The sequence below is a fragment of the Vanacampus margaritifer genome, chromosome 5, assembly GCF_051991255.1.
Source record: "Vanacampus margaritifer isolate UIUO_Vmar chromosome 5, RoL_Vmar_1.0, whole genome shotgun sequence".
Taxonomy (NCBI): Eukaryota; Metazoa; Chordata; class Actinopteri; order Syngnathiformes; family Syngnathidae; genus Vanacampus; species Vanacampus margaritifer.
In genome coordinates this window covers 19,588,226-19,613,339 of record NC_135436.1, presented here as the reverse complement: position 1 = coordinate 19,613,339, position 25,114 = coordinate 19,588,226, and the positions used below count along the sequence as shown (strand labels likewise).

Below are 25,114 nucleotides of genomic sequence, written 5' to 3'. Positions count from 1 at the left end.
AGTCACAAAGCTCACTTTTGTTAACTTCTATTTACTACTACTGTTATTATTATTAATGTTGCTTATAGTTAAATTGCGGTTTGTCCAATAAATTTGAAGTTGATTTACAGTACTATAAATCAGCACTCACACACAAAATACACACAAACACACGTCTCTCACACATGCACACACGCTCCAAACACATCACATGCATTCGCTCACACACAAATACATGAATGAGGACGAGTCATTGATGAGCTGTTACTGCAACACTTTTTTTTTTACATAATTTGTGGTTTTGGCTTGGGAAACAGAGGAAACCTCCCCTACCATGAAGTAAGTTTGAGTGAAGTTCACCATCGTTAGCAGTAATTGCACAAGTGTGAGCACCATCAGGAGGAAATGGCCACAATGCAACCTCATTCAAGGTTGTGAATACAACAGAAGACAATGAGCCTTTGTTAATCCCGCAATTGGCAAATTCCATCTTTTACGGCAGTAAATGTGAAGAAAAAAAATGGCTTCACTTCTGTATTGAATTGGTGGATTTGAACTCTATATTATTGAAATGGTTTATAATTTTGTAGCATGTAGCTCAAGGTTGGTTTTCCAGGCTCAAATATTCAAAAACTCCCCAGGTGATGTTTTAATTAACATTCTCAACTTGTTATACAAATGTAAAGTGTTTGTGACTGTACACTCTTGCCTGGTACTTGGAGCAATACGCGTTCCTGAATTTTTTCCTTCAGATTGTAGTCAGAATGCATTAGGATGGCTACCTTGCTGTTTGTCTTGTAATGTATTACATCGCCATTTCTGCCCTACAGACATTGTATACACGCGCGCGCACACAGACACGTCAAATAACCGATCACATGATTATGTTTCTTGCCAGTTTTATTTATTCGAGTATCAAAAATGAGAACGTGATCGGCCAACCATCAAATGAGATGAGTGCTGCAGAGAAAAGTGACCCAACCGATGAGGCTGTCATTAGGGTTTTGGGACTGAGAGCAAAAAAGAAAGAAAGAAAAAAATCAGTTCAATGCCAATAATTGCTAATGATAATTGCTATGTATGATTAAGGCACATGATTAATATTTATGCTGTCATTATTTATGCCAATACTTGATGCTAGTGACTGATGCTAATAATTGGCTGACTTTTTTTTCCCCTTTGATTTTTTTATTGACTGTTTTTTTTTTTTACTATGTGCTTTTATTGCTACCTCTGCTGTGCACTTTGAGATTTATTTTATAAATGTAAAGTGTGTTACAAATAAAATCTATTATTATTATTATTATTACATAGACACTTCAGGCACTCTCTCGTGGCTGTTCCACTATCAGGAAGGAAAATGGCATAACATGGCTGACAGAATATTTTTCTGTATGAATTGCATATTTGTCCATCTTGTCATATGAGCATTAAAAGGATACTTGACTCATTGAGACATTTTAGGTAACGACCAATAAAGACTCACCTGTTTTCTGGGTATGGTCAGCAAACTGAGTCATGATTGGTTGTTACCCGTTTCTTCAGCACAGGTGATGTCAACTTCAGTCGACAGCAAGTGTCACCATTTGTTTTTAAAGGTATTAATTGTTCATGAAAAATAATAAAGTTATCACATTCATTCTGGACAAAATATTAACTTTTTACTGCTTAAATTGTCTCAATAAGTCAAGTATCCCTTTAAAATGCTTTTTATTTTATGTATGTTCATACAGTTTATATGAATGCTTAGAGTGCACTATTAGTCTGGTGCTACCAACATTTATAATAACTCAATTTGAGTGGATAATGACTTTCTACATGGCTGATAAAATAATGTTTTTCTGTGGATTTCCCCTTCAGACAGCTGTATTTCCATGTTTAATACTTTTAATAGTTTATCTTATTTTGAATAGGTAAAGAAATTAAATATTTATCATTATCAACTAACATAGTGATAATTTTATATTTATAATATATTTACAAATTTCATAGTGTCATGCTTAACAGTTGAAAGTATTATTTTGCACTTCTTTTTATTTGTAAATTGCCTAAAACTCAAGCTAGTTTAGTCTAGTGCAACTTTTACTTGCAGTGTTGTTAATTTATCACAAATGAATTCTAAATTTAAAAGTTGTTTGTTTTTTATTTGGGACTTTAATACTTTTCTGTCTTTTCTGACTCTGGTCAGAAATAAACAAAAGGTCATTCTTTAAAATGATCTTTCATTGGCCTAATTGAAATTTCATGTGTCAAAAGTACTAGTGGCATCAGTTACTTGGTATGGGTGAGTACAGGACTCTAGTTGACCACTTGTACTGGTATCGGTCTGAAAAAAAAAAATGTTTCTAATGCTAATGACTAGTGCTATTGATTGGTGATAATGATTGACGCTATAGTGCTAATAATTGATGCTATTGATGGCAGAGTGTCACACCTGCAGTGCGGTGGTGTCCAGTAGCTGTCCGTCTCTTTCTACATCTCGCAGGCGTACAGCTCCGCCGTTGGGGTATCCTCTCTCTACTTCCAGGTGGCACAAAATCGACGCAGACTTGAGGTACACCAGCACGCGCTGAGCGGGTCGCCAATCGACGGCAAAGCTGAAAAAGGAAGCGGGTGTGCCCGTGTCAGGCCACTGAGGGTGGTGAGTTGTCGCTAACGGAGCCCACCTAGATCTCAGACTCTGGATCTCGGTCAGCAGGTCGGCCTGACCCACGTAGTTCTCCACTACCTCCACCAGGGCGGCGCTGAGCTCGGTGGGGCGGCCTGACATGTCTTCCTGCAGCAGGCTCACTGGGCTCGCCTGATCGCATGATAGGAAGTCAGAATCTGACACATATGGATAAAACAATGCCAAATAACAAAAATGTTTTTGTAATTGCATATGATGCCACAAGATGGCAACTACGCACAACTTTTGTCTAAACGAAGCTCCATCAACTCCCTCCAGCATATTTCCTTGGTGTCAAAATGGCACCAAGTGATACTCGAGAGTTTTTCGCACCGGATCAATCCTAAGTGTAAAGCGGTCATCCTGGTTCCAGATGATTGACACCTTCAACGGCTCCAGATCATTGGACGTCAGGGTCACGTTGGCGCAGGGGCGTGGCCTCAGCTCCAGAGACACCTTTGATTGGTTGAAGGACAGCAGGCTGACGTGCGCCACCTCTTGCACGGCCGCAACGTACGACTGAAAGCTGACAACAAACAACACGACGCGTAATTTGACGGGGTCACGTCGCCTGACCCGTCATGTGACCTGATGGCACTCACGCCTCTCTGGAACGCTGCCAGGCGGTCACACGTCCCAGCTCCGCATCGAGCTCCGCCCTCAGCTGAGTCAGCTGACCATCGTGCACCTGCAACGCTTTGTGGGCCTCGTTCAAGTTTGCCTGCAAGTCTTCACGCTGCTGCTTCTGAAACGCGTGTTTGTGTATGCGTGTATTAGGGCTTGTTGATGCAGCTACAAAAAACACATTACCTATCTTATTTTTTTTTTGTAGTCATTATATTCTAAATATAATTAACTTCCATTCCTTTATTCAAAAACAGGACTTTATATCAAACTGGCAGTGCAGATAATGTACAAACATAAATTAGGATTCAGTAACTTGTTTGGTCTATATGACAAAAAATACACAAAAATGTTGATCATTGACATTTCCAAAATTTGCTAATATTTTATTGAGATTTAACACAAAGATATTGAGTCGACTTTCATGGAGGACAACAGAAATCTGAGAATATTTACTGTTGGGAGAATGATAATCCAAGGATTTTTTTTAAATTTGAAATTAAACAAATCTCTGAGTAATAATTAATAAAATCTCAAAAATATGTTTTGCTAATGGATTAGTTGTTGATTAATCATTGCACCTCTACATTATTCAAAGCAAATTTTGCTTTACTTTTTTGAGAAACCAAATAGTTGTTTTTCACAGCATCACAATTTACACAGAAATAAATAACAGAATATATATTTTTTTCTTTACAGAAAATGTAAAAAATGTTTAGAAAAATATTCACTATAATGTAAGCAGTGCACGTCAACGAGGGCGCTCTTTCAACTACAGAAGCAGTAAAAAAATAAAATAAAAAAATCAATACCCCTTAATTGTCCACACCCTGTGTGTTTACCTTGGCTTGCAACTGTTGCAGTAGTTGTGTGACTTTGTGTCGTTTATCGATGATGTTTTGTTGCAGCGTGTCGACTAGCTCCTCCGTATTCTGCGCTGTCGTCCTGCTCTCCGCCTTCAAAGCCTTCCAGTGGCCTCGAGCTTTGCCCTCTGCGGTCAGGAAAAAAAACTAGCTTGATGCATGGCAGTCAAAATAAAATAATATTGTGTATTTCAATTCAGCACGCGGGGGGGGGGGGGGGCAATAAGATAGTGAAATGTTTGTCCCTTTTTTTGTGACAGAGTTGCAGCAGGCTTCATCTCTGAGCGACAAACTGCTTGAAGCAAGCACACTGCACATCTAATGGGGAGAACTCTGAGCAAGTCTTCTCTTCACTTTTTTTCCAAACTGATGTTATACGATAGTGTCCCATTTATTGACACCGAGCGAGCAAAAATGTGCTCAAGCATACTTTAAAAAGTATGTTTTAATATGTTTAGGCATTTTAATTATGTTTAAACATTATTTAAATGTGTTTAACGTGTGTGGGAGGGTTAAAATATATATATTTTTTAAATTATATGATCTTTAAATCGCAGATTTTAACACATTTAATTTTGAACATCCTTTACATACACTTTCTGTGAGCACGGTTACCTGACTGTGGAGGACTTGGCTGTGTCAGCAGTTGCTGGGCAGACTGAAGGCTCTCCAGCTCACACATCATGGAGTCCAGAACAAACAGCTGACGCCACACAACCTTCTGCACACGCCGCCTGTCCTACAGACATGCAAGGAATGATGAGGTGGATGTTTTGGTGACCAAAACCCTCAGAAGAAGATGAAAACCTGGAGGAAGAGGAGTTTCTCTCCTGCAGGGTCCAGCTCCTCCCCCTCAACACGCCATGCCGGGAGGTTGGGGTCACAGCGCTGCAACACGCTGGCAAATACACACATTCATAATCCAAATGCACTCAGCACAATGTGAAATCAAGAGTTATTCATCCATCAATATAATCTCCCCCCTCATTCAGATCGCAGATAGGCAGAGGTGATTGCCAGACAAAATGGCTGGTCACCAGTCAATCAGATGACATGACACATGTAAACAAACCCATTCTAAAAATGTGACTATAATTTTATTTAGGAGTATTTTACGTCTCGCGTCACTTGCTTTGATGTACTTAATTGTTTTTTGGGGGGCAGATATTGTGCTAACAAAATGGTGAAGGTAGCTGTGCAGTTAGAATAAGCACAAGGCTACAGACTAGTCGTAAAAGTCACTTTGAGGTAAAAGTTCTGAATGAACATTTCTTAACAGGTCCATAATGTGCATTTTTTCCATAAGAGCATCTACGTTCTGTTAATTTATGTAGAACATATTCCAACAACAAATAACGAATTCCTCGCGTGTTTAACGCGTAAAAAGAACTGCTCAGGGAATCGCCTCGAGAAAGAAACTTACGTTTGAATCGCTGACATTTTTGCTGTCTTGTCCATAATTTGTTTTCAAATCGCCCGCGCGATACAATCGGTCGCTTCTTGATGACATCACTCATCATCTTCAGACATACCTTCGTTTTAGCTGCTTCAGCGCCACCTTGTGTTCTGGTAAAACTGACAAGGAAGAAACGAACGTTCTTTTTCCTGAGGGGAAAACTCTTCAGGAAGCAGAACTGAAATAGTGTAAGCAAGGCAAAGATAAAACAAGACAAATTAAGATTAACTACGTGTCCACGCAAATGACTCAAATCCTGCATCGACTCCAGAGTTCAGATGGAAGCTATTAAGTAACAAACAAGTTTTGAAAAGCAAATGGTGTTTTTGAAAAGCAACGTTGTGAAGCTCCATGTTGTACTGTATTATCTGTAGTAGTATCTGAACCACTTAATTGAACCATAATTGTAATGAACTTTACATAATTTGCTTTTTCAGCCACAGGTGCACAGTAGGGTTGACTTCTCATATTTTTACTGTATATACCAAAAGGCTATACTTGTTTTCCTTATTTTTTTCCCACAATGTTTTTGATAGTATAAACGCATTAAATATTGCTGCCATTGCTAAAACCTTTTATTTCAATAGACACATTCAAAACAATCTTTCACATCATTGAAAGTAGCATCAACCTTGTTCATAAATTCATAATCAGAAAAACATTTCTGAAACTACAAAAATAAAGAAGTAGCACACAGTTTATTCCTTCTACTGTAGGTCTAAAAACTAGCTGATGCTAAGCTCACTACTCAATTACTGCATGTTTGTAGCAGATTACACTAGGATAACAAAGCAAAAGTTTAATACAGTACATGTATTTTTAAAATGACCATATAAGGAGTGTTGGATCATCTGAATATCATCCGTCCAGCATATGCAAGAGAAATAAAAATAAATGCCTCCAAAAATTGATTCCACTGAATGCACTTCATAAATGTACACGATTGGTAATTAAGTATAGAAAAATATGTCACTAAAAGGCCTTTATGAATCAGTGGGCGAGCATGCGCACGTTTTCTGAGCTTAAGATGTGGCTGGTTGTCTGTCTGCCGTCTGAGCGTGTGTAGAAGACAAAAGACTACGATGAAGCCCATGATGAAGATGATGAATACGGTGATGATGACAGCTTGGTCAGGACATCAGAGACAAGTCAGGGGGCGGATGAGATTTGAAGATATCCAGCATCAGTGCTGCCAAACAAAAAATAAAATAAATACATTTCATATCACTATAGCATACTTCAATTTATCAATTCCATTTTATATATTATACTTTGTCTCCATCCTATTTAAGCCATTTTAGTTGCGCAAACCTACATGTGGTGTCACAGAGTCCTCTCATGCCCCCCAAGATGGGATCCCTGCCAGTAAGAAGATGACTCCGACCCTTGATGCCGGGCTCCCCTCCTGATTGGCTCTCCTCCAGGCAGCCCTGTGTTCAAAAAACAGCATCCACATTCAACAACAGCCACATCCTCCACCTCGATTGGTTGCCCGTCAATCACATGATCAGCATCATCTCGCTCACCAGTAACGCATGGCTGAGCAACAGCTGGTCCTCCAGGGAGGGGGTGTCGCTGTCCTGCTTGTGACGCTTGTCGTCTGCCGCCATCAGCTGGGACAGGGCGTCCTCATCCGGGTTGTGAGCCCTGAGAGACATCAGCGTGGACGCCACCATGTTTGCTTACAATTACAACTTTATTATCATTGCAACTTTTTTGGGGGGGGTAATCATTTATTTATTTTTTTAAAAGGGTGATTTACTGTTTAATATTTACATTGTAAGTTCTAAATTGTTTTGTTTTTTTACATCGCAGTCTTATTTATTTATTTTAAACAAATTCTACTTAATTTTCTAAATTACAAATATTAGTTTTGGTAGAGTTTATATTTTTCTCTTAATAATATTACGACTTCTTGCATATTTTTTTTTGCTCTGCATGCTTCCCTACCGTTTCCTGTTGACGGCAGCGTTAACATCAGTGTAAGCCTCTGGGACGGCGCCGAAGAAGCTGAGCTGGAAGTCGTCGTCCATAGAGATGTACGGAGCCAACATGTCCAGATCCACGCCGTCCATCACCTGACAACGCAACACATCCATAGGACACTTAATTAGGGACACCACCTAATGACAGTCAATGCTGAAATTTGGCCTTTAATAAAAAAGCTATGAGCTACTACAAGGGCTTTATTTGCATTTTTAAAATATTGAACAATGTTAGATACAATAAATAAGTAATGTTAAGTTAAAAACAAAATAATGCTATATAGTAATAAAATATTAATGTACTAAATAAAAACTATTCTGGACTACTGGAGTGCTATTTACCATTAAAGATACCATCCCCCTCTGGAAAAAATAAAGAGACAAATGCAAACCTTCTAGTTGACTAGATTTAGCTATTTATATGTATATAACAGAGTAAAATAATATATATTTTTTAAAAATCTATAAAAGACTAACATTAACTCCCAAAAACGCAAATATTGTCATTTTGAGTATTTTTTTTTGTCAAAAATGAAAAAGCGTCAAAATGCAAGAATAGGACCAATGTGTTTTTGGTCTCTTAAATTTCCCCCACAACTGTATATATTTATTTATTGTATTATATTCTTATGAAACTGTTTTTGATTTGCAATTATTTACAAACGTTCAAAATTATCCAGTTTTATGTTTAATAGATTGTATTTATTTTTTTAGATTTTATGAATTTGTGGTATCTTTACATACATTTAAGCATATATTTAAAAACTTATAGTATTAAAAAAAAACATTTTAAATTGATATGTATTTCCTGTAGTTTTTAAATTTTATTTCAAATATTTAATAAACAAAATGCCATACGAGTTACGTATTAGATTTTTTTTAAATACATATTTTTACATAGTTTTTGTATTTGTTATAAAGTCAAAAATATGTATTCAAAATATTTACAAATAAATAGAATAAAAATAAATCCCACTTTAAGGATGATACAATTTTACAAGCAGAATAGCAACCATATTGTTGTAATAATACCCTTCAAAACATGTTTTTCTTTTCCCTAAATCGGATGTCATTGGTTTATGTACCCAGTAAAGTCTCCAGACATACTTTTGCACTCACCTGCTGCATGTTATCCTGCGTCTCGTCGCCATCTTCTGGCCGACAGGCAAACAACTTCTCAACCTCGCTGTTGTCCCGCAAGCTGCCACTGTCGATCTAAAGAAACATATCAAGTCAGCGACATTCGCGTTCCACGTTGAGTGAGTGCGCTTTGGATTTACCGGCGTTGGCTCAGGATCTGGCGAGGATGACGATGATGATGACTGCAGGGGAGTGTCGGGGTTGAAGATGGGAAGGAGGAGTTGGCGCAGCTGCGGCGTGCAAAGGTCCTGAGGGTCCTCGGGAATGTCGCTTGGGCTGCGTGGCATGGCGAAGGAAAGCGCCACGATGTCTGTGACATGCAAAACAGGTGTGATTATTATTGCAATTTATATCACGTGCAATGGTACCTTTTCTTACGTTATATCAAATCAGTTTTTCCTATTGAAATGAACTGAAATGTCATTAATCCGTTCCATAAGAAAAAAAGAATATTTTGCTTAACATTTTGGAAAACAACTGCACTGTAAAATGAGCCACTGAGAACTAGAGTGGGCTAACTCAATTTTTGTCATTTTAAAGTGCAGAAATAACTTTCAGATGAACTAATCAAGATTTAGTACCAATGTCTACATAGAGGTGGCAGTCGTTAATGCATTCAGCATATTTCTTGATTTATCAGTGCAAGAATGGCAGTGATTTCATTTACCTTTTAACTTCTTCTTTTTAAACAGTTAGTGATTGTTTTAATGCATTTTTTAAATTTATTTAAAAAGTTTATATTCTTTTCTTTATTGTTTACGATCTATTTACTTTTTTTTTTTTACACAGCTGGTGAAACAACTTTTTACATTGGAGGTTGAAAACACTTTTTTTAAGCATTTATGTTTCTACCTTAAAAAAAAAACATTTTTTTACATCACTGCCTATAAATCTCTTTCAGCTGTTTTGAAATTTAGTATTTGTGAAGCATCTTTTAAATGAATGAAGCCCAGTTTTTTATTTTATTATTATTTTTATTATTTATGAGTTGCTGCACAGATTTATGGCTATGAAAAAAAAGGCCCAATAAAATTCATGTTTTAAAAAAGAAAAAGTTACCCAACCTTCTGTTAGCGGAGCGACAGCAACCGTGTCTTCTGGAGTGGGCGGGAGAAGCGTCTCTGCTGTGCTGGTGCTGCTGCTGGGCCTCTCGCCCGCATCAGTGTCCTCCTCGAGTATCTTGCGTTTGAGTCGATGGCCGGCGCGGATCTGCTCAGAGGAGAAAACCATATTCGACTGCTCCACGGCACTGGAAAGAAAAACATAGAGTAACTGTTATTTATTTATTGTTCCATTATTTTGTGCTATTAGCGTGGGATAGGGACCGAGCCCTGACAAGAATAGCAAAAAAACAACAAGGTGGATGTTTATAACTATATTGAGATTTAAAACCGTAAATATACCACAAGCTATTATCTGAAAACATTTTCATTTCAAATAAATTTTTGTTAAGCAACTAAAACAACAACATACACCATAAGTATGTAGTATTGAATGACTATGTTACCTAAAGACATTGAATTCACATTAAACACAATTGAGGTTAGCATGGCGTGGTCCTCGACACCCGATACAGTTTGGAAAAGGAATTTCCCACCCTGGTCATTAGCGTACCTGAGCACAAAGTTGAGGCAGACCACAGCCTCGGCATGTGACGTTTTGTTGTTGTAGAGGACGGTGGCTTGCGTCTCGGCCCACACGAAGCCTCCGCCGCTCGCCAGGAAGCGGTAGGGGCTGGTGCTCACCTGCCCTTTGGCCAACACTGCAAAAAGAAGATAAAGTCAATCCAAGTGACATTAACATTGACCCCCCCCGCCACCCCCCGGGATGATATCATCACTAGAACTTACACGTGTGCAGGCTCTTGTTGACATGAACCGAGTCCAGGGCGTGATGAAACTCGAACGCCGAGCGGCCGATAAGATCGTCCGCCTCGTAGCCCACCAGTTCGCCCAACCTGGAAAAAAAATGAACAGGAAATGACATTTTCCACGAGTTGTGTGTCTTATGTGCTTCATAACAGGATAAATGTACGCTTACAAAGTAATTTGAACCACAGCAAAAAAAAATTGTGATAATAATAATTTGATTTCCAAATATATTCAGGTTATTTCTTTTTTCTTTCTTAAAAATAAAAACTAGATGACTTTTTATTTATTTGCAGGTCACTTAATTTAACTCATTTACCCTTTATCTTCATTTTTAAGAAACTCATTAACTATCAAAAACAACACAAATTGTTCTTTTTTTTTTACATTTTATACATTGCATTGGTCTGATTTGTTTTGATTATTTTTTTTACATATCAGGCGACATGATGGCTGTTTTTACATGATCGTTTTTGAATGCAAGAATTTTTTTTAACATGCTTAATGAAGTGAGTACTTTTATGAATCTTTAAAAAAAAAAAATTAGATGGTGGTGCCGATTACTTCTGATGATTTTTTTTCGACATGATTTTTGAGTGTTTTGGGGATTATAGTTTGTGGTGTATATATTTTTTAGACTATTAAAGTTAGAAACAGCTCCACCTGCTGGATCTGTTGGGTCACTGCCTCACTCAGCATTGATGCAAGAGTTTTTTAAACTACCAAAAGGCAAAACAAAATTAACTTAAAATGAAAATAAAAATAAACTTTCAAAGTGTGCTTGGCGGATATTTGTCTCCATCTGGATGCGTGAGACAGGCGCCTTGGTGTTCACCTGCCCTCGCAGTGAGTGAAGCGCATGTCCATGCTGTGGCGGGTGAGGAACGTGTGCGTGTCCAGGGGGAAGTCCACGCTAGACGGGTGGGGGACGGGCTCGCACAGCAGCGTCATCACAGTGTCCACAGGGGGCGCTGCAGACGAGTCGCCCAGTGCACGCATGTGACCCGTGCAGTGGAACACCTGACAGAAAACAAACAAACAATTGAAGGCTTTCTAAAGCCAAACTTTCTTACTTTTTGAGTTAATATGAAGCTTTCTACAAAACATCTAGACAAGCCAAATATGTTAAAATGCACCAATTACAAAAAGTAAACATAAGAAATACATGCGTGCGTGTTCATGTACCTTCCAGTTGGGTGACTTGACATTAACAGTGCGCCCCCTGCTGGTCAAAGTGCTCTTCATTCGCAGGAAAAAGTTCATCTGGCTCAAATGACCCCCATTCAGTTTTTTACCGCATCCTAATAACAAAGAAAAGGCAATGTTTGGCTTCAAAACACTACATGTGAACTCATCCTCATCTTCATAATGATGACATCATGAATATTTTTCTATATAATTGGGTTTAACAAACCTCTGTGCAGTAAGAGGTCCCTGAGCTCCTCCTGGTCGCACGGATGAACAAAGTCAAATATGCTCTGGCCCAGAAGTTCCAACTGTAAAACACACACACACAAATATAATCACCTTTTTATACACACAAAATCATAGAAAAGGGACAAGAGAAGAAAAACAAGAGTAAGCGAATGGCAAGTTGGAGGATTAAGAGAGGGTCCGGAAGAGCAGAGAAAAGAGGAGGAGGAACGAAGAAAGTGGATGAGCGGTAAAAGAATACTGTTTAATAATAATAATGTTTCATTTTTGACAGCGAGATCACATGGATGGTACAATCCAACCCTACGTCCCTCCGTAAAGGTTCCAGACTCCAGCGGGAGAGCACTTGCTCCAAAAAGCCCCCCAAGCAAAAATACTTACTGCATATACTGGGTGAACTTTGACCCCCTAAACCCCTCCTCCACATCGCTCTTTGACCTCGCCAAGCAGAAGCAGACAAAAACAGACCAGGGTAGCTTCTTAGTCAACATAAAAGCTACAGCTGAAGTCCGCGTGATGTGGCCCAAAGCTGTAATTTGAACCACTTCCAAACATGTGACCAGCTGTTAACTTATTTGTTGACCTTTGAGGTACACTTTATGCAGCAGTGTTGTGCATTTTGTCAAGTAAATAAATAAATAAAAACTACTATATTTATATAGATTAGATATATATTTTACTTTGACAATTGTTTTTCCTAACATTTATGTATGCTAATCTAATTAGTGTTTTTTTTTATTTTTTATATCTAAATATTCTCTAAGTTATATTTATGTTTCTATTACATATTTTCTAATATCTTCCGCCTCCCATTTATGCATTTATCGGATTATATTTGTATGTGTGTTGTGTTGTAATATTTTTTTGTTGTCATTTTTGCTTCCCAATTGCATCCCCTAATATTTGTGCTTTTTTTTTTTTTTTTTTTAACGGTATGTTTTCGTGATATATGGAGAATTGTTACCTGCGGGATGCCGATGTGCTTGCTGACGTTTTCTGTCAGATAGATGATGTCTCCTTCAGCCGTAATCACCACAATAAAGCCAGATAGCGCCTGAGCGTACAAGACATCCGTCGGGTCCTCATCATCCTTATCCTCCTCCTCAGATGCCCTTGGACTCTCCGCTCCTTAAAAAAAAAAAAAAAAAAGAAAAGAAAAGAAAGAATTACAGTCCAAGCAGCCATTTTGGTTGGAAGCTGCCATTTTGGAGGGAATCTTCCTACCGGGATGGAGGACGCGGTGCATACGCAAGAAGCTGAGGGCGACCCTCATGATGGCTGCCTTATCCAGGTGTGTGGAGAGACGTCTGGGTAGGGGTAGGGTTCGAGCCAGGTCGTAAAATAGTTCTGTCTCCTTACCCCGCCTGCAGCGAGCCGCGTTGCGAGAACGCAACTTCCTCTGCTCAGAGTTGCTCCTGAACCAGGAAGAACAAGGACACCATAGTCAGTTCAAAATAATACCCCCAACCCCCTTTATTCATTCAAAATCAAACTTACCTATACAAACTAAACTATATTTCAAAATATGTCACAATACAGGCGATATTTCACAATAAAACTACACTAGTATTATAGTATGCAAACTATTTTTCAAAATGCAACAAACCAGATCAGATGCCTTTCAAACCAAAAGTCAATTGGATGTAGCCTTTCAAAATAAAACATCTATTTCGCTTAAACCAATCGTCGCTCTTCAAAATAAAACACGATCCGATGCAATAGCCTACTTCAAATTAAAACATCTTCATCGATAGTTGTAGGCCTTCAAAACACCTCAGTATGTAACACAATCCAATGTAGTGTATCAAAAATAAAACAACTGCAATCATACCATTATTCTGATGCAACCCTTCAAAATAAAACTTGCATATTGTTGCTATGACGTCACCCTTCAACAAGACATGATCTGATCCATTCAAAATAATACTTCCGCATTCCATCATCGAGCTGCCTTTAAAAATATTTTTATTTTATTTATTATATTAATTATTTTCTTTAATATTTAGTTTTTCCCCCCACCATGTACCCCTGCTTCACTTTAATGAATATTTATCAGTTTGTTTGTTTAAAAAAAATACTTTTTGGGGAATTTTTTTTTTTCCTCTTCCCCACCCAAATTTGAACGCCCCATAGTCCTCACGGATCTCCACTAACATATTAGTAGTAAATTCCTAATTATGTTAACTATTCTGTAAGAAAAACACTTGACGAAGTGAAAAAAAAAATCACTAAACACGACACTGAGCATGCCTTTTTGTGCTGCATGGCCACGTATTCTTATGCTAATGCACAAAGTAGTTTATTGCACACCATTCGTAGCCTTGAAACTTTGTATGTTGGTCATAAACTGGGGAGTGTCTGTGATTTTCACCACCTGTCTGTGACCCACCCATCCTGGGTCCTCAACCCATTTTGGGGGTCCTGACCCACCAGTTGAGAATCACTGCTCCATCTGATGCAGCCTTCCAAAATAAACAGTCTACCCTGCATACCATTGGTGCATCATTTTCCCTTTAAAAGTGCAGGAATGTTAAAAATGTCCATTGGGAATGCAGTGGGACCACTTTAAGAACAAGACCCCAAGTCCTAACCCTTCTTCCTCCTCTTCTACATTAACAACCCTTCTGCTACGCAAACACTTTCCATTGCCAAAAACAGAAAAGTCCAAAAGAGGAGCGAAACATTTCTAAAATGGCTTCTCAAATTGTTGGATACTGGCCATTTGACCCACTCCTCCCTTTCTTGTCTTTCCCCCGCAAACCAGAGAACACAGGCAGGACAACAACACACTTTAATTCTGCACACATTGTGCAATAAGATGATTAAACTACAGTATTGCTTTGCAGTCATGCAGGAACACTCAGTCCTTGTGATACTTGGCTCCTGCGTCTGTGTGGGTGTGTGTGTAGGTGTGTGTATGTAGAGCCAAAAAGTGACAGCAGGCACTACTCTTGTTATGTCTTGTGAATGGTAGACGGGAAACACCCACGCGCACACACACACACACACACATGTTTTCAGGAAAGGAGATGAGGCAGAGAATAAACTCTGAATTGCAAATTAAACTTTTGCCCCGCTTGGATTAGAACATGCTGTTCATCAAAACAGGAAGTGTGCGCGCGTGTGCTTTGTCCTCTAACACACGTGTTTGTTTTGCTTTGGATTAGATCTCAACAGCAACTGTAATTTAACCCGCACAACCTTTGTGTGTTTACAGTAGTCAACTGTTAGGATTTATAGCTGTCTTATTTGAACCTGGGCAAGTGTTGTGGGATATAAAAGTAGTCCCAATGTAACAGGTAGGTGATAAAGTAGTCCCTGCAATTTTTTTTAGGGATTTGCAGTAGTCTTTTTTAAATCTGCACATTTTTTAGGTGATTTAGGCAGTCCCTACTCGACTTTCAGGGATTTAGCGTAGAATGGGTGCCTCTACTTGGTGTGTGTGCCTTGGTCATCATACAGACACAAATGGAAAACAATTTCACTAGTTTTACTTTTTTTCATAAAGTAGTAAAGAATACGTCCCTGTAACATCTGTCTACATGTGTTTCTGCACCGTTTGTGTTCATGATCTATGGCTTAAAGTGTTACAACACTGCCACATTAATGGTTTTCGTAAAACCATTTATGGTAGTTTGCCAACTGTGTGTTAGCATTTAACAAGTAGCCATACAAAGTGTTGCAGATGTTTCAAATACAGAATGTGTAATTTTCTTTTGTTTTGTTTGGCAGTAAACTTCTACTTAAAGTCACAAAAAACGGCTGAAAGCCTCTTTTTTAAATACATAAATAAAAAATAAAAAGCCAAACTGTTGCTTGTTTTGAAATTTGTTGTGCTCATATTGCTCGTATTTTTTTTTTTTAAATCCTCAAAAGTCAAAGCAAAAATAATTGGCTGAGCCACGATACGGCTAATGTCTTTAAAAAACAAACACATTTTACTCATATGTCAAGGTACTAGCACCGTAGTTAAACTAAAAATTTTCATTGGCTTTATGGCAGCCCTACGGTATTTATGATAATCATATTTGAACCTGTGCAATTTTTGCAGCCATTACGGTAGCCCTATTTTACCCGACACAACTTTTGGGGGTTATACAGTCTTCTTCTGTTTTTAAAATAACATTCTCAACTCGAAAAAAATCCACACTAATCAAATTTCCCAAATTAAACCCCACGTCATTTTCACAACAAAATTTCAAAAATGAAGTGATAGCTTGCATACTTACGTCCTGCTTCCACATTTCTTGAACGATTCAAACCATTCGAGCTCAAGTCTCACTCTGCATTTCACCAAATCCAATTACACAGTGATTCTAACAACCATTTTGTTACATTTGGGTACAAAGCGATGCATTAAAAGCGTCTAAGCAGCCAACTGGGGCAACGTTTTGCAGACAACGACCACGCATGGCAGAGATCGTCACAAATGATCACAACAATAACCACATATTCGCAGAAACCAGTGATCCATCATCGACGAATGTGATGAGAAGTCACCGTCGGGCTGCCCTCACTTGACTCGTGCTTCTCAAAAGTTTCCACACGACAGGGGAAGAAGAAAAGAAGGCGCCATTTGACGACAAATGTCAAATCTTACCGTCTAACGGTCACATCAGTTTCGTCTCCGTCGTCCATGTTATCGTTCGCTGGTGCAGAGAGATGTGTCCCGTGTCTTTTAGCGTGTTTTTGTCAGGTATGTTCATTAAAAAAAACACGCCACTCAAGTGTCAAGTCTCCGAGAAAAATACTGTTTCCGGTTGTACTTTTTCAGAATTAAAGTCAACAGGGGCTCGTTTTACAGGTCTTCCCGACAGACGAGGGCACGGAGATTCCAGGTTAAATATAAATTGGGACTCACTAAAAATTATAATTTCTGAGCACACCTCAGTTGTCATGTACTTATTCTAATTGAACTTTTTAATTTTGACGTGGAACTGAATCTTATTTGCTCTATTTAAGACAACAGTTTGAAGTCCGAACGCACGTTTGTATTTAAATTTATTTTATTCTGTAAAGAAAACAAGCAGCTTCCGATTTGTTTGTACTTTGGTCGGAATGCTTTTCTTAGCCGCCCCACCCCCTACCGTCTTGGCTGTTGAGCTTCAGTGACAAAAAAGATGCGATTACCCGATTTGCACACGGAACGTGATCTGCAGCGGGGAGTTGTAAGGCAAGTGACTTGGACAAACTGCATGCCACTAATCAATGGAAATTACTGCAGTAAATGCTTGTGATCTACAGCAGGTTACAGGTATCTATTTATAAATTAAAAATTTTTATGAAGTCATTAGCATTGTAACTATTTATTGACTTTAACTTGGGTATTTACTGTAAATTATAACGTGTTAATGCATTAGTATTTCCCTAAAAAAAAACGAAACAAAGAAAAAACTTGCTTCCTTGAAAAAAAAAGATTAATTTGTCATAAAAATTGCAACACTTTCCACAAATAAGATGTAGAACATTAGCTTCATCCTCAAATTGTGAACCTAAGTTTATTTTCCAGATAAAAGCTCCTTTTCCGCTTTTGCTTTTCACATATTTTTTTGTAAGATAAGCCTAAAATAAATACATTTTCAAGATTGAAACTCTTTTCTCTATATTTCTTTGCAAAAAGATAACTTAAAAATATATATATGTGTGTGGGGGGGTATCTAGTTTATTTTCTTAAAAATATGCAAATTCTGGAAAAATGTCAAAAATCTGAGAAAGAAGTTGGGTTTTATTTAAAAAAGAACATTTTTTTCCTCAATGAAATACACATTTAAATTTCTTTTTTTTTATTCCAATGTATTTCATGTAATTAATATTTTAATATTAGTTTAAATTACATTTTAATTAATGTAACATTGACAAAATATTAATAAAAAAAAACAGTTGCTGTGATTGTGATCATCCAAAAAGTTTACTTGTTCCTACCTCTGAAGTAGTACTTATGACTGCCAACATGTGAACATGAGACCAACATAGCTTTTTGTTTGCATGCGTGTGTCTAAAAAAACGTTTTTACTCCTAGGTCAGTGAATACAGTAGCTTCTGTTGTAAACACGTTAAATGGTCTATATCTGCTCACATCAGTTTAAAAAGGGTTTTTAATTTTTCTAATAAACTACACAATGTGCAAGTAAATCAGTTATAAAAAAAAAAAGTATAATCATCCTCATTACGTGTGCGCTGCATGTTCACAGTATCATGTTTATTATCCAAAAGGAAATCAAGCAAGGAAAGCGAAACAACTTCCTGATCTGGAATGAGAGAGAAAAAAAGACATGAATGCCATCATCATGGCGAGAGACACACAAACATACTTGGCTTGTTTTTATTGTCGCTGCAAAGCATTGAATCACAGGAGACTTTAGAACAAATGTGGCTTTATCTGTTGACAGATGTACTACTGAATGACGTCCACCAAGCGGCGAGTGGAGGGAACGTGAATTGTTTTTGTGTGTGCAAATTGTTGCAAGAGGCAATTCAGGTGCAACACTACCAACAAGCATCAGGGCCAAACACACAGGCAATATTACATGAAAATCAAGTGAAGGGCAGGAAATAAAAATGGCATCTTACTTAAAAAGAGACTACGTACTTTCAAAGAATCCCACTTGGCAAAAAAAAATAAATAAATAAAAGCAAACCTTTTTCCATGACAAAAAACAAACAAAAAAACTACTTTATCCTTTTTTTTTTCATTCAAAGAATGTCTACCCCCCCCCCCACAAAAGGCAAATAAATTCTTGAACACTTTTTTTTTTAACTATTCAGGAAATATGTATTTTTTTCCCCTCTGCTGGAAATAGTTGCAATAGTTTTGGTAAGAGAAAAAAACATTTCCAAATTTCCTCACTAAAATATTGTTTTATAATAACATTAACAACTAATTAATATTTATACTTTTTTTTCCTGTCAAAGAATGCTGTTTTTAAACCTGCGTTCAATTATTTAAAAAAAAAGGGTTTTCTTGAAAAATTGTGCATTTTTTTTTTTAAATAATTATATTTTTTACAGTTAATTTTTTAAAGACTTGCATCACTTTCCTTTGAAGAAAAAAATGCCTGTTTTCCTTGAAGTGACTTTTCTTTGAAAACATTGTAACTTTTTTCCTGGAAGAAAAAAAATCATTGTAATATTTATTTTTTATATATATATAGGTTTTTGTTGTAGTATTTTTTTCCAGTGGGTGCCTGATACTGCAAAACGCAAATGAGGGTGACATACGTATATGCCGCGATTGATGTTTGTGTGTGTGTTTTGTGCGTGTGGTCACATGACTTGGACCCGAGTGTAACACGCTGCTTTCAGAACCGTCGAAGCGTCTCAAGAGTAATCGGCGTGAACTTAAAAAGAGACGGTGACATCGTGACTTGAGTCCCTAAAAAACATTCAGTGTGTTGCCACGTACAATGTGTTCACTTGCTTCCTGTACAGCCGTAAGAGTACTTTGACTATTTACAGTATAAATTACGACAGTCTCATGATAAAATAAATTACTTAAATACAGCTGGCCGTGGCTTCTGCAAGGTGAGCGGAGGGTAAAATACTGCATCGGTGAGGTGGTCCGGTCTTGATGGTTGCCCTCCATTTTTGGATTGTAGGAGGGATGAAGGTGCGGCTATACCACCGTGCCACTTGGAGAGTTTCCGTTCTGTGCTGTTAAGTTCTACAAGACAATACACAAAACGGGAATTTACAACAATTCGCTTAGTGTTCATCAAACTCCTGCATGTCTCGGTCCTCTGACCGTACTGGCACATACCGCCTTGCCAGGTCTGGCCCAGGTGCAGATGAGCCCTTCCTGGCACGCCGTGATGATGCAGTCGTCCATGAAGACGAGCACGGTGAGTCTCTCGTGGGCGATCTTCTTGCATACCAGCGGCTCCAGCAGCGGCACCTCGTGCATGCGCGGGCACAGCGTGGTGCCCAGCACCTTGGCGGCATCCAGGCGCCCGCTGCCCCGCGGCGCCACATTGATCTTATCGTTACTCTTGCTGATATTACCAAGGCTGTGGTAGCGCTTGTGTTCTTTCTCCACCCCGCCGCCTACCACAGACTTGTCCGACTTGCGCTCCTGGAGAGAAAGTGTGGCAAAGCGGCCGATGCTGAACGGCGCGGTGTTACCTGGGCCACCACCCACGGTACCCGTCACGCTCCCTGTTCCCCCAGTGCTGCCCTCCGTGGCGCCCGGGTTCTTAGAAGTGTTTGCGACCGCCGGGTGGGGAAGTGAGTTGGAGCGGGAGAGGGAGCGAGGGAGCGGAAGAGGCAGCGTAGGTGGGTTGGAAGTGCCCACAACGGGTGGGTGGTGGTGGCCCTCCACTGCGCCACCCCCTGAGTTGGGCAGCGTGGGTCCAAATGTATTGGTAAAGGCGCGGGAAAGTGGCAGACGAGGGTACAGAATGTCATCTGTGAGGTCCCACAGGCAAAACTGGGTGTCCTGCCCGACAGATCCGAATCGGTAGGTGACGGCCGCCGAGCCGCCGCCCTTGGAGCTGTGCCGTGAGAGCCGTGACAGGGTGCTGCTTGTTCGCACCCGCCCGAAGTGCGGGGTGGTATTGTTGGGCGCCCCACCCTGGTGGAGGTCCTCCTCACTCCCACTGAGTTCCATGGGCTCCTCGTCCTCCAGGGAGGTGGTGAAGGGGTCAAACGCCACCACGTTGACCCAGGATTTGTGTCCATGCCCGCGGGCCACCACACGGCTCTCTGCAAAGGACCACACGGTGACCAGGTCGTCCTCGCCCCCCGTGGCCAGGTACTTGCCATCCGGGCTCCACGAGACGCACAACAGGCCTCCAAAGTAACTCCTCATCACGCCCTGGAGTTCCATGGAGTCAAAATGGAAAACACGCAAGCAGCCGTCCTGGCCCACGCAGGCCACGTGGACCCCGTCGGGCGAGAAGGAGAACTCGTTGAGGCCGCCCTCGCCGACGGCCCAGCGTAGAAGAGGGTTTCGGGGTGTCTTGGTCTTGCAGGCGTACACGGCGAAGCCCTCGCCTTGACGCAAAAGTGAGTATTGAGGTGCAGCCGTGCCACACGAGTGCTCCACGTTGTAGAGGTACAGGTGGCCGCTTGCGTGAGAGGCCAGGAACAGGTTTTCAGACTTGGGGAGCCATTTCAGACATGTCACCTTGGATTTGTCAATCAGACGCTGCACATGCAAGATAGGAGACAAAATGGAGGGTCGTTAGTGGGCTGAACAATTAAATCGCAATGAAGGAGATAGGAATTTTCAAATCACAATGGCTGCAATTTAGAGCGAAAAAAAACCTTTCATTTTACTTTTATATATATATATATATATATATATATACACTGCCTGTATATTTTACTTATTTATATAGTACTCAGTTAAGTTCAGTAAGAAGTGCAGGCCACATAGGGATGGGCCAATATTATATTCTGATGGTATGATAACTGTGAGCAAAAATATCACTGTATTAAAATTACACCTCTAAAATAACCTTTTCTGAAATATTTGGGTAAAATAAAACTAACCTATAAGACCAAAAAAGATATACATAATGAGTCTGATGTTGTTTATTGTAAATTTTTGCTTTGTGTTTGTTAAAAAAAAAATACACGAGAAGAGGCCCTTGAAAATTATAATTGCAATCACAAAACTGAGGTGAAAAATGCACTTACCGGGACATTATTTTTCAAAATTGTTCAGTTTTTATCAAATCACTAAACAATACCAAATACACAACAGCAATTGATTATCAAACAGTAAGCCAAAGAAAATGGTCAATGCACTTAAAGGGAAAATAAAAATGTATCTCACCCTGCCAAAAAATACATGATATAATAATCAATTCAAAAAATATTTGATAGTGACAGGCTTAGCCTAACCTAATTTGAAAGCGCGTTCAGTACCTCCTCATTGAAGAGCTTGCTGGTCTCCTTCTTGATGGGGTCCAGGTACTGCACTTGCCCGGCCGAGAAGCCCACGATGAGCGCCACGCTGTCGGCCGACGCAGAGTACTGGTTGAAGTCGTGACACGTGGGCTGCGTGCCCTTGTAAATCCTCTTGTCGATGGGCTTGCTCAAATCCACCGCCTGGCGCACATCGTTTGAGAAAATTAAATGATATCAACAAAAGCAAAGTAATATATAAGTCAATCTATTGAGTTGTATGTTGAAACACTAACCCTGTATTAAAACCCAAAACATTATTTGAAACACTAAAACCTGGCTTAAAAACCCTAACCCAGTATGGAAACCCTCATTTGAAACCCTTAACTCTGGGCATGAACTTTGAGGGCCTCACAATTATTTGAAACCTCACCTTTTCTTGAAGTCTTAACACTGTATTGAAACATCAATATTGATTGAAAAACACTACAGTACTTTGAAACGCTGAACCTGACATAAAACCCTAACCCTTGCTGGAAACCATGACCATAATCTTTGATTTTAAGCCCTAACTTTAAACCCTTTACATTGTTTAAAACCTTAAGTTCTGCTTTTCAACATGATGACATCGAAGCTGATTTAGTGCCTCACTTATACCAGCTAAGATGAGTCATGAAGCGCATGGGTTTGACATCTTGCTGCTCCTCAACCACCTCTGTACATCTACTGCTAAATGACTCATCCTCACAGAGCCTTCCAAACAGTAATTTCCCTCACTTCTTGACTATTAGCTGCATTTTGTAGCAATAAGTGACATCAAAGACAGACATAATAAATTAAACGTGGTGTTCGTTATGAGCAAACAGCCACAATAGCTCGTCCAGAAGCCGTGTAATGGGAGCTAAGTGCTAGGCTAGTTAGCATGCGAGGCTAACGCTGCCTGTCAACTACTCGTGACCCGGGCGGAGAGGGCCGTCCGGCCGGGGCTCACCTTTTTAATGTTGGTGTACGTGTAGAAATAAAGCTCCCTGCCAATGTTGAAGCACACCCGCTCCGATTCCTCGCCCGGGTCTTCGGGTTGGAGCTTAACCATGGAGACCCGCACCGGCGGCAGGAAGCCCGCCGGGGAGGAGTTGGCTGCGGCATTCGACGAGGAGGCGACGGCGGCGGCTGCGGCAGCTGCTGCGGCGGCGGCCCCGGGCCCCTGCAGCAGCCCGACGGCCCCGACCCCTCCGCCGGGTATCGGGCCGGCTCCAGTCGCGGGGCCCAGCGTGGCCCCGGCGGAGGCACCCCTTGGCAGCCCGCCCCGCTGTTGCGAGTCGGAGAGGGTAAGCAGCTTGTAGAATCCCTCTCTGGTCCTGAACTGCGACTTAATCTCATTGATATCCTTCAGAGCGCCGCCATCTCCGGCCATTTTCAGTCCAAACGAGACGCTCGGAAAAATTCTTGACCAGGAAACAATAACGCCGCGATAATAATTTAGAAAAGAAGACGAAGAAGAAAGCTACTTAGAGCAGCGGAGGTGAGCAGCCGCGCTCAGCTAGGCCGACCAGCGCTGCCAGTGTGACCCGCTGCATTTTACACCGCTATCGGCCACCAGAGAGGCGCTGGCCGAAGACTCAAGGCCGACGGAGAGCCCCTTGGAGCCGGCGACAGCATCATCCCTGAGCTGCTCCCTGCCTCCCTCCACTCGACTGCTACGACGTGTGAGCGGAAATGCGCACGCCTGCCTGATGCTGCAGCTGCTCATTGACGCGAAATCTGTGTAAATCTGAGGCACGCGGGTCTTATTTTGGACCTTCTTTGGTCTAAAACAGCCCACTAGAAAGTTACTCGCTATCACTATATACCATTTTCGCACGCTCCAACCTCAGTATTTTGCTGTCGTGAAGTCAAGGTTTATTGCCGTTGATATTTGAGCTTGTATATTTATATATGTTTTCGTTTGCATACGGCATAATTTATATAAAAGGTAGATTTGTTTTTTTGTTTTGCACCTTATGAGGTTTGATTTTGTTTGTGGCCATCTATTTTCTACTGCTTATCTTGGTCTGCCTCCTGGGCTGGCAGGCACGCCGCCAGGATTTTGTCTCATCTGGGCTAATCAATTTTCATCACTTCGCTTTCTTTATAAAGAGTACAAGTTTTTTTTATGAACGGATGAAAAACGGTATACAGTGTTCCCTCGCTATAACCTGGTTCGCTTTTCGCGGCCTTGCTGTTTCGCAGATTTTTTTGGGGTGCAATTTTGCATTTTTTTTTTTTTTTTACAGTATCTATCGATTTTATGAAGTTGATAAAGGTGTTAACATTGAGAATTTTTAAGCAACAGAGAAATGTGAGAAAATGTAAACGCCTCGATGAGAAAAGTGTATAAACTGTGTGATGAGGGGGTTTCAGAGCCTTAAAACATTTATAATAAATGTAAAACATAAACAACTACTGAGCAGATTTTATTTATTGCGGGCATTTTTTGGAAACCTAACCCCAGCAGAAAATGAGGGAACATGTTCGATATGAAACTACTTTTAAATGAATTTGGCCAAAGAACATAACAAAATAGTTACATCTAACCTAACAAGTGACTACTAGGCAATGGATTTTTTAAGTTTATTTTTTATCGTAAAGCACAAGTAAATGAAAGACATTCACTTCAAATTAACTGTCAAAGGTTATTGGGGGTGGGGGAAGCCAAGCAATTTTTTTCTCGCAAATTTGACACTTTATAAAGTGACAAATTTGCACGTTTTTTTTTCTCTGAATATTGCCCCCACCCTATAAAAAAATATATTTATACGTTGCCCTAATACGCTGTCGTATACCTAAAAGACTAAATTTCATACCTGTCAACCTCTGCCGATAACTGCCCTTATAAATGATTATGATTCCCCTTACAAACCCCAAAAAAACCTTACAAACACCGTACGACGCATGTTTACTCGCGGTAACCAGACAGTGTAATAGAAATAACAAAGGTAATTTGCATACAAAGTCTTTTATTCAATTTAAAAAGTTTACAATGCAATAAACTGTGCCTTCAGTGCTTCCTATTGTAAGCCAATGTGCATGATTTAGCAGACTTCATCTGCTCTAATGAGGGTCTCACTTGTGAGCAACAGTTGTCACAGTTCAATTTCATCTGTAATAAAGAAGTAAGAGTGTCTGTTCCCATTGTCTTTCTGTACTCTGTATGAATTTTCCTCACATGGCTGAAAACCCGCTCACTATCAGCATTACTCTGAGGAAGGCTG

The 25,114-nt window shown here is 39.9% G+C and overlaps 3 protein-coding genes across 3 annotated transcripts; all 3 read right to left on the bottom strand.

The window, feature by feature from the left end:
• Positions 1-861: 861 nt before the first annotated feature.
• Positions 862-5,654, bottom strand: LOC144051959 (uncharacterized). Its single transcript, XM_077565621.1, has 9 exons — positions 5,558-5,654; positions 4,942-5,032; positions 4,750-4,873; positions 4,114-4,262; positions 3,250-3,392; positions 2,981-3,173; positions 2,646-2,779; positions 2,414-2,576; positions 862-989 (listed from the first exon to the last, which is right to left on the bottom strand). The coding sequence occupies exons 1-9, from the start codon at positions 5,590-5,592 to the stop codon at positions 924-926; spliced, it is 1,098 nt and encodes a 365-aa protein (XP_077421747.1). The 5' UTR covers positions 5,593-5,654; the 3' UTR covers positions 862-923.
• Positions 5,655-6,147: 493 nt separating this feature from the next.
• hif1al (hypoxia inducible factor 1 subunit alpha, like) lies at positions 6,148-16,759 on the bottom strand. Its single transcript, XM_077565620.1, has 15 exons — positions 16,618-16,759; positions 13,242-13,432; positions 12,982-13,145; positions 11,998-12,079; positions 11,769-11,884; positions 11,419-11,603; positions 10,566-10,672; positions 10,330-10,477; positions 9,780-9,964; positions 8,856-9,025; positions 8,695-8,790; positions 7,541-7,668; positions 7,117-7,237; positions 6,906-7,020; positions 6,148-6,779 (listed from the first exon to the last, which is right to left on the bottom strand). The coding sequence occupies exons 1-15, from the start codon at positions 16,653-16,655 to the stop codon at positions 6,721-6,723; spliced, it is 1,905 nt and encodes a 634-aa protein (XP_077421746.1). The 5' UTR covers positions 16,656-16,759; the 3' UTR covers positions 6,148-6,720.
• A 1,564-nt stretch (positions 16,760-18,323) lies between these two features.
• On the bottom strand, positions 18,324-23,628 carry LOC144052137 (WD repeat-containing protein 20). The gene is made up of 4 exons (XM_077565982.1): positions 22,855-23,628; positions 21,885-22,067; positions 19,774-21,159; positions 18,324-19,677 (listed from the first exon to the last, which is right to left on the bottom strand). Exons 1-4 carry the CDS (start codon positions 23,275-23,277, stop codon positions 19,630-19,632), a joined length of 2,040 nt encoding a protein of 679 aa, XP_077422108.1. The 5' UTR covers positions 23,278-23,628; the 3' UTR covers positions 18,324-19,629.
• Between the last annotated feature and the right edge of the window lie 1,486 nt (positions 23,629-25,114).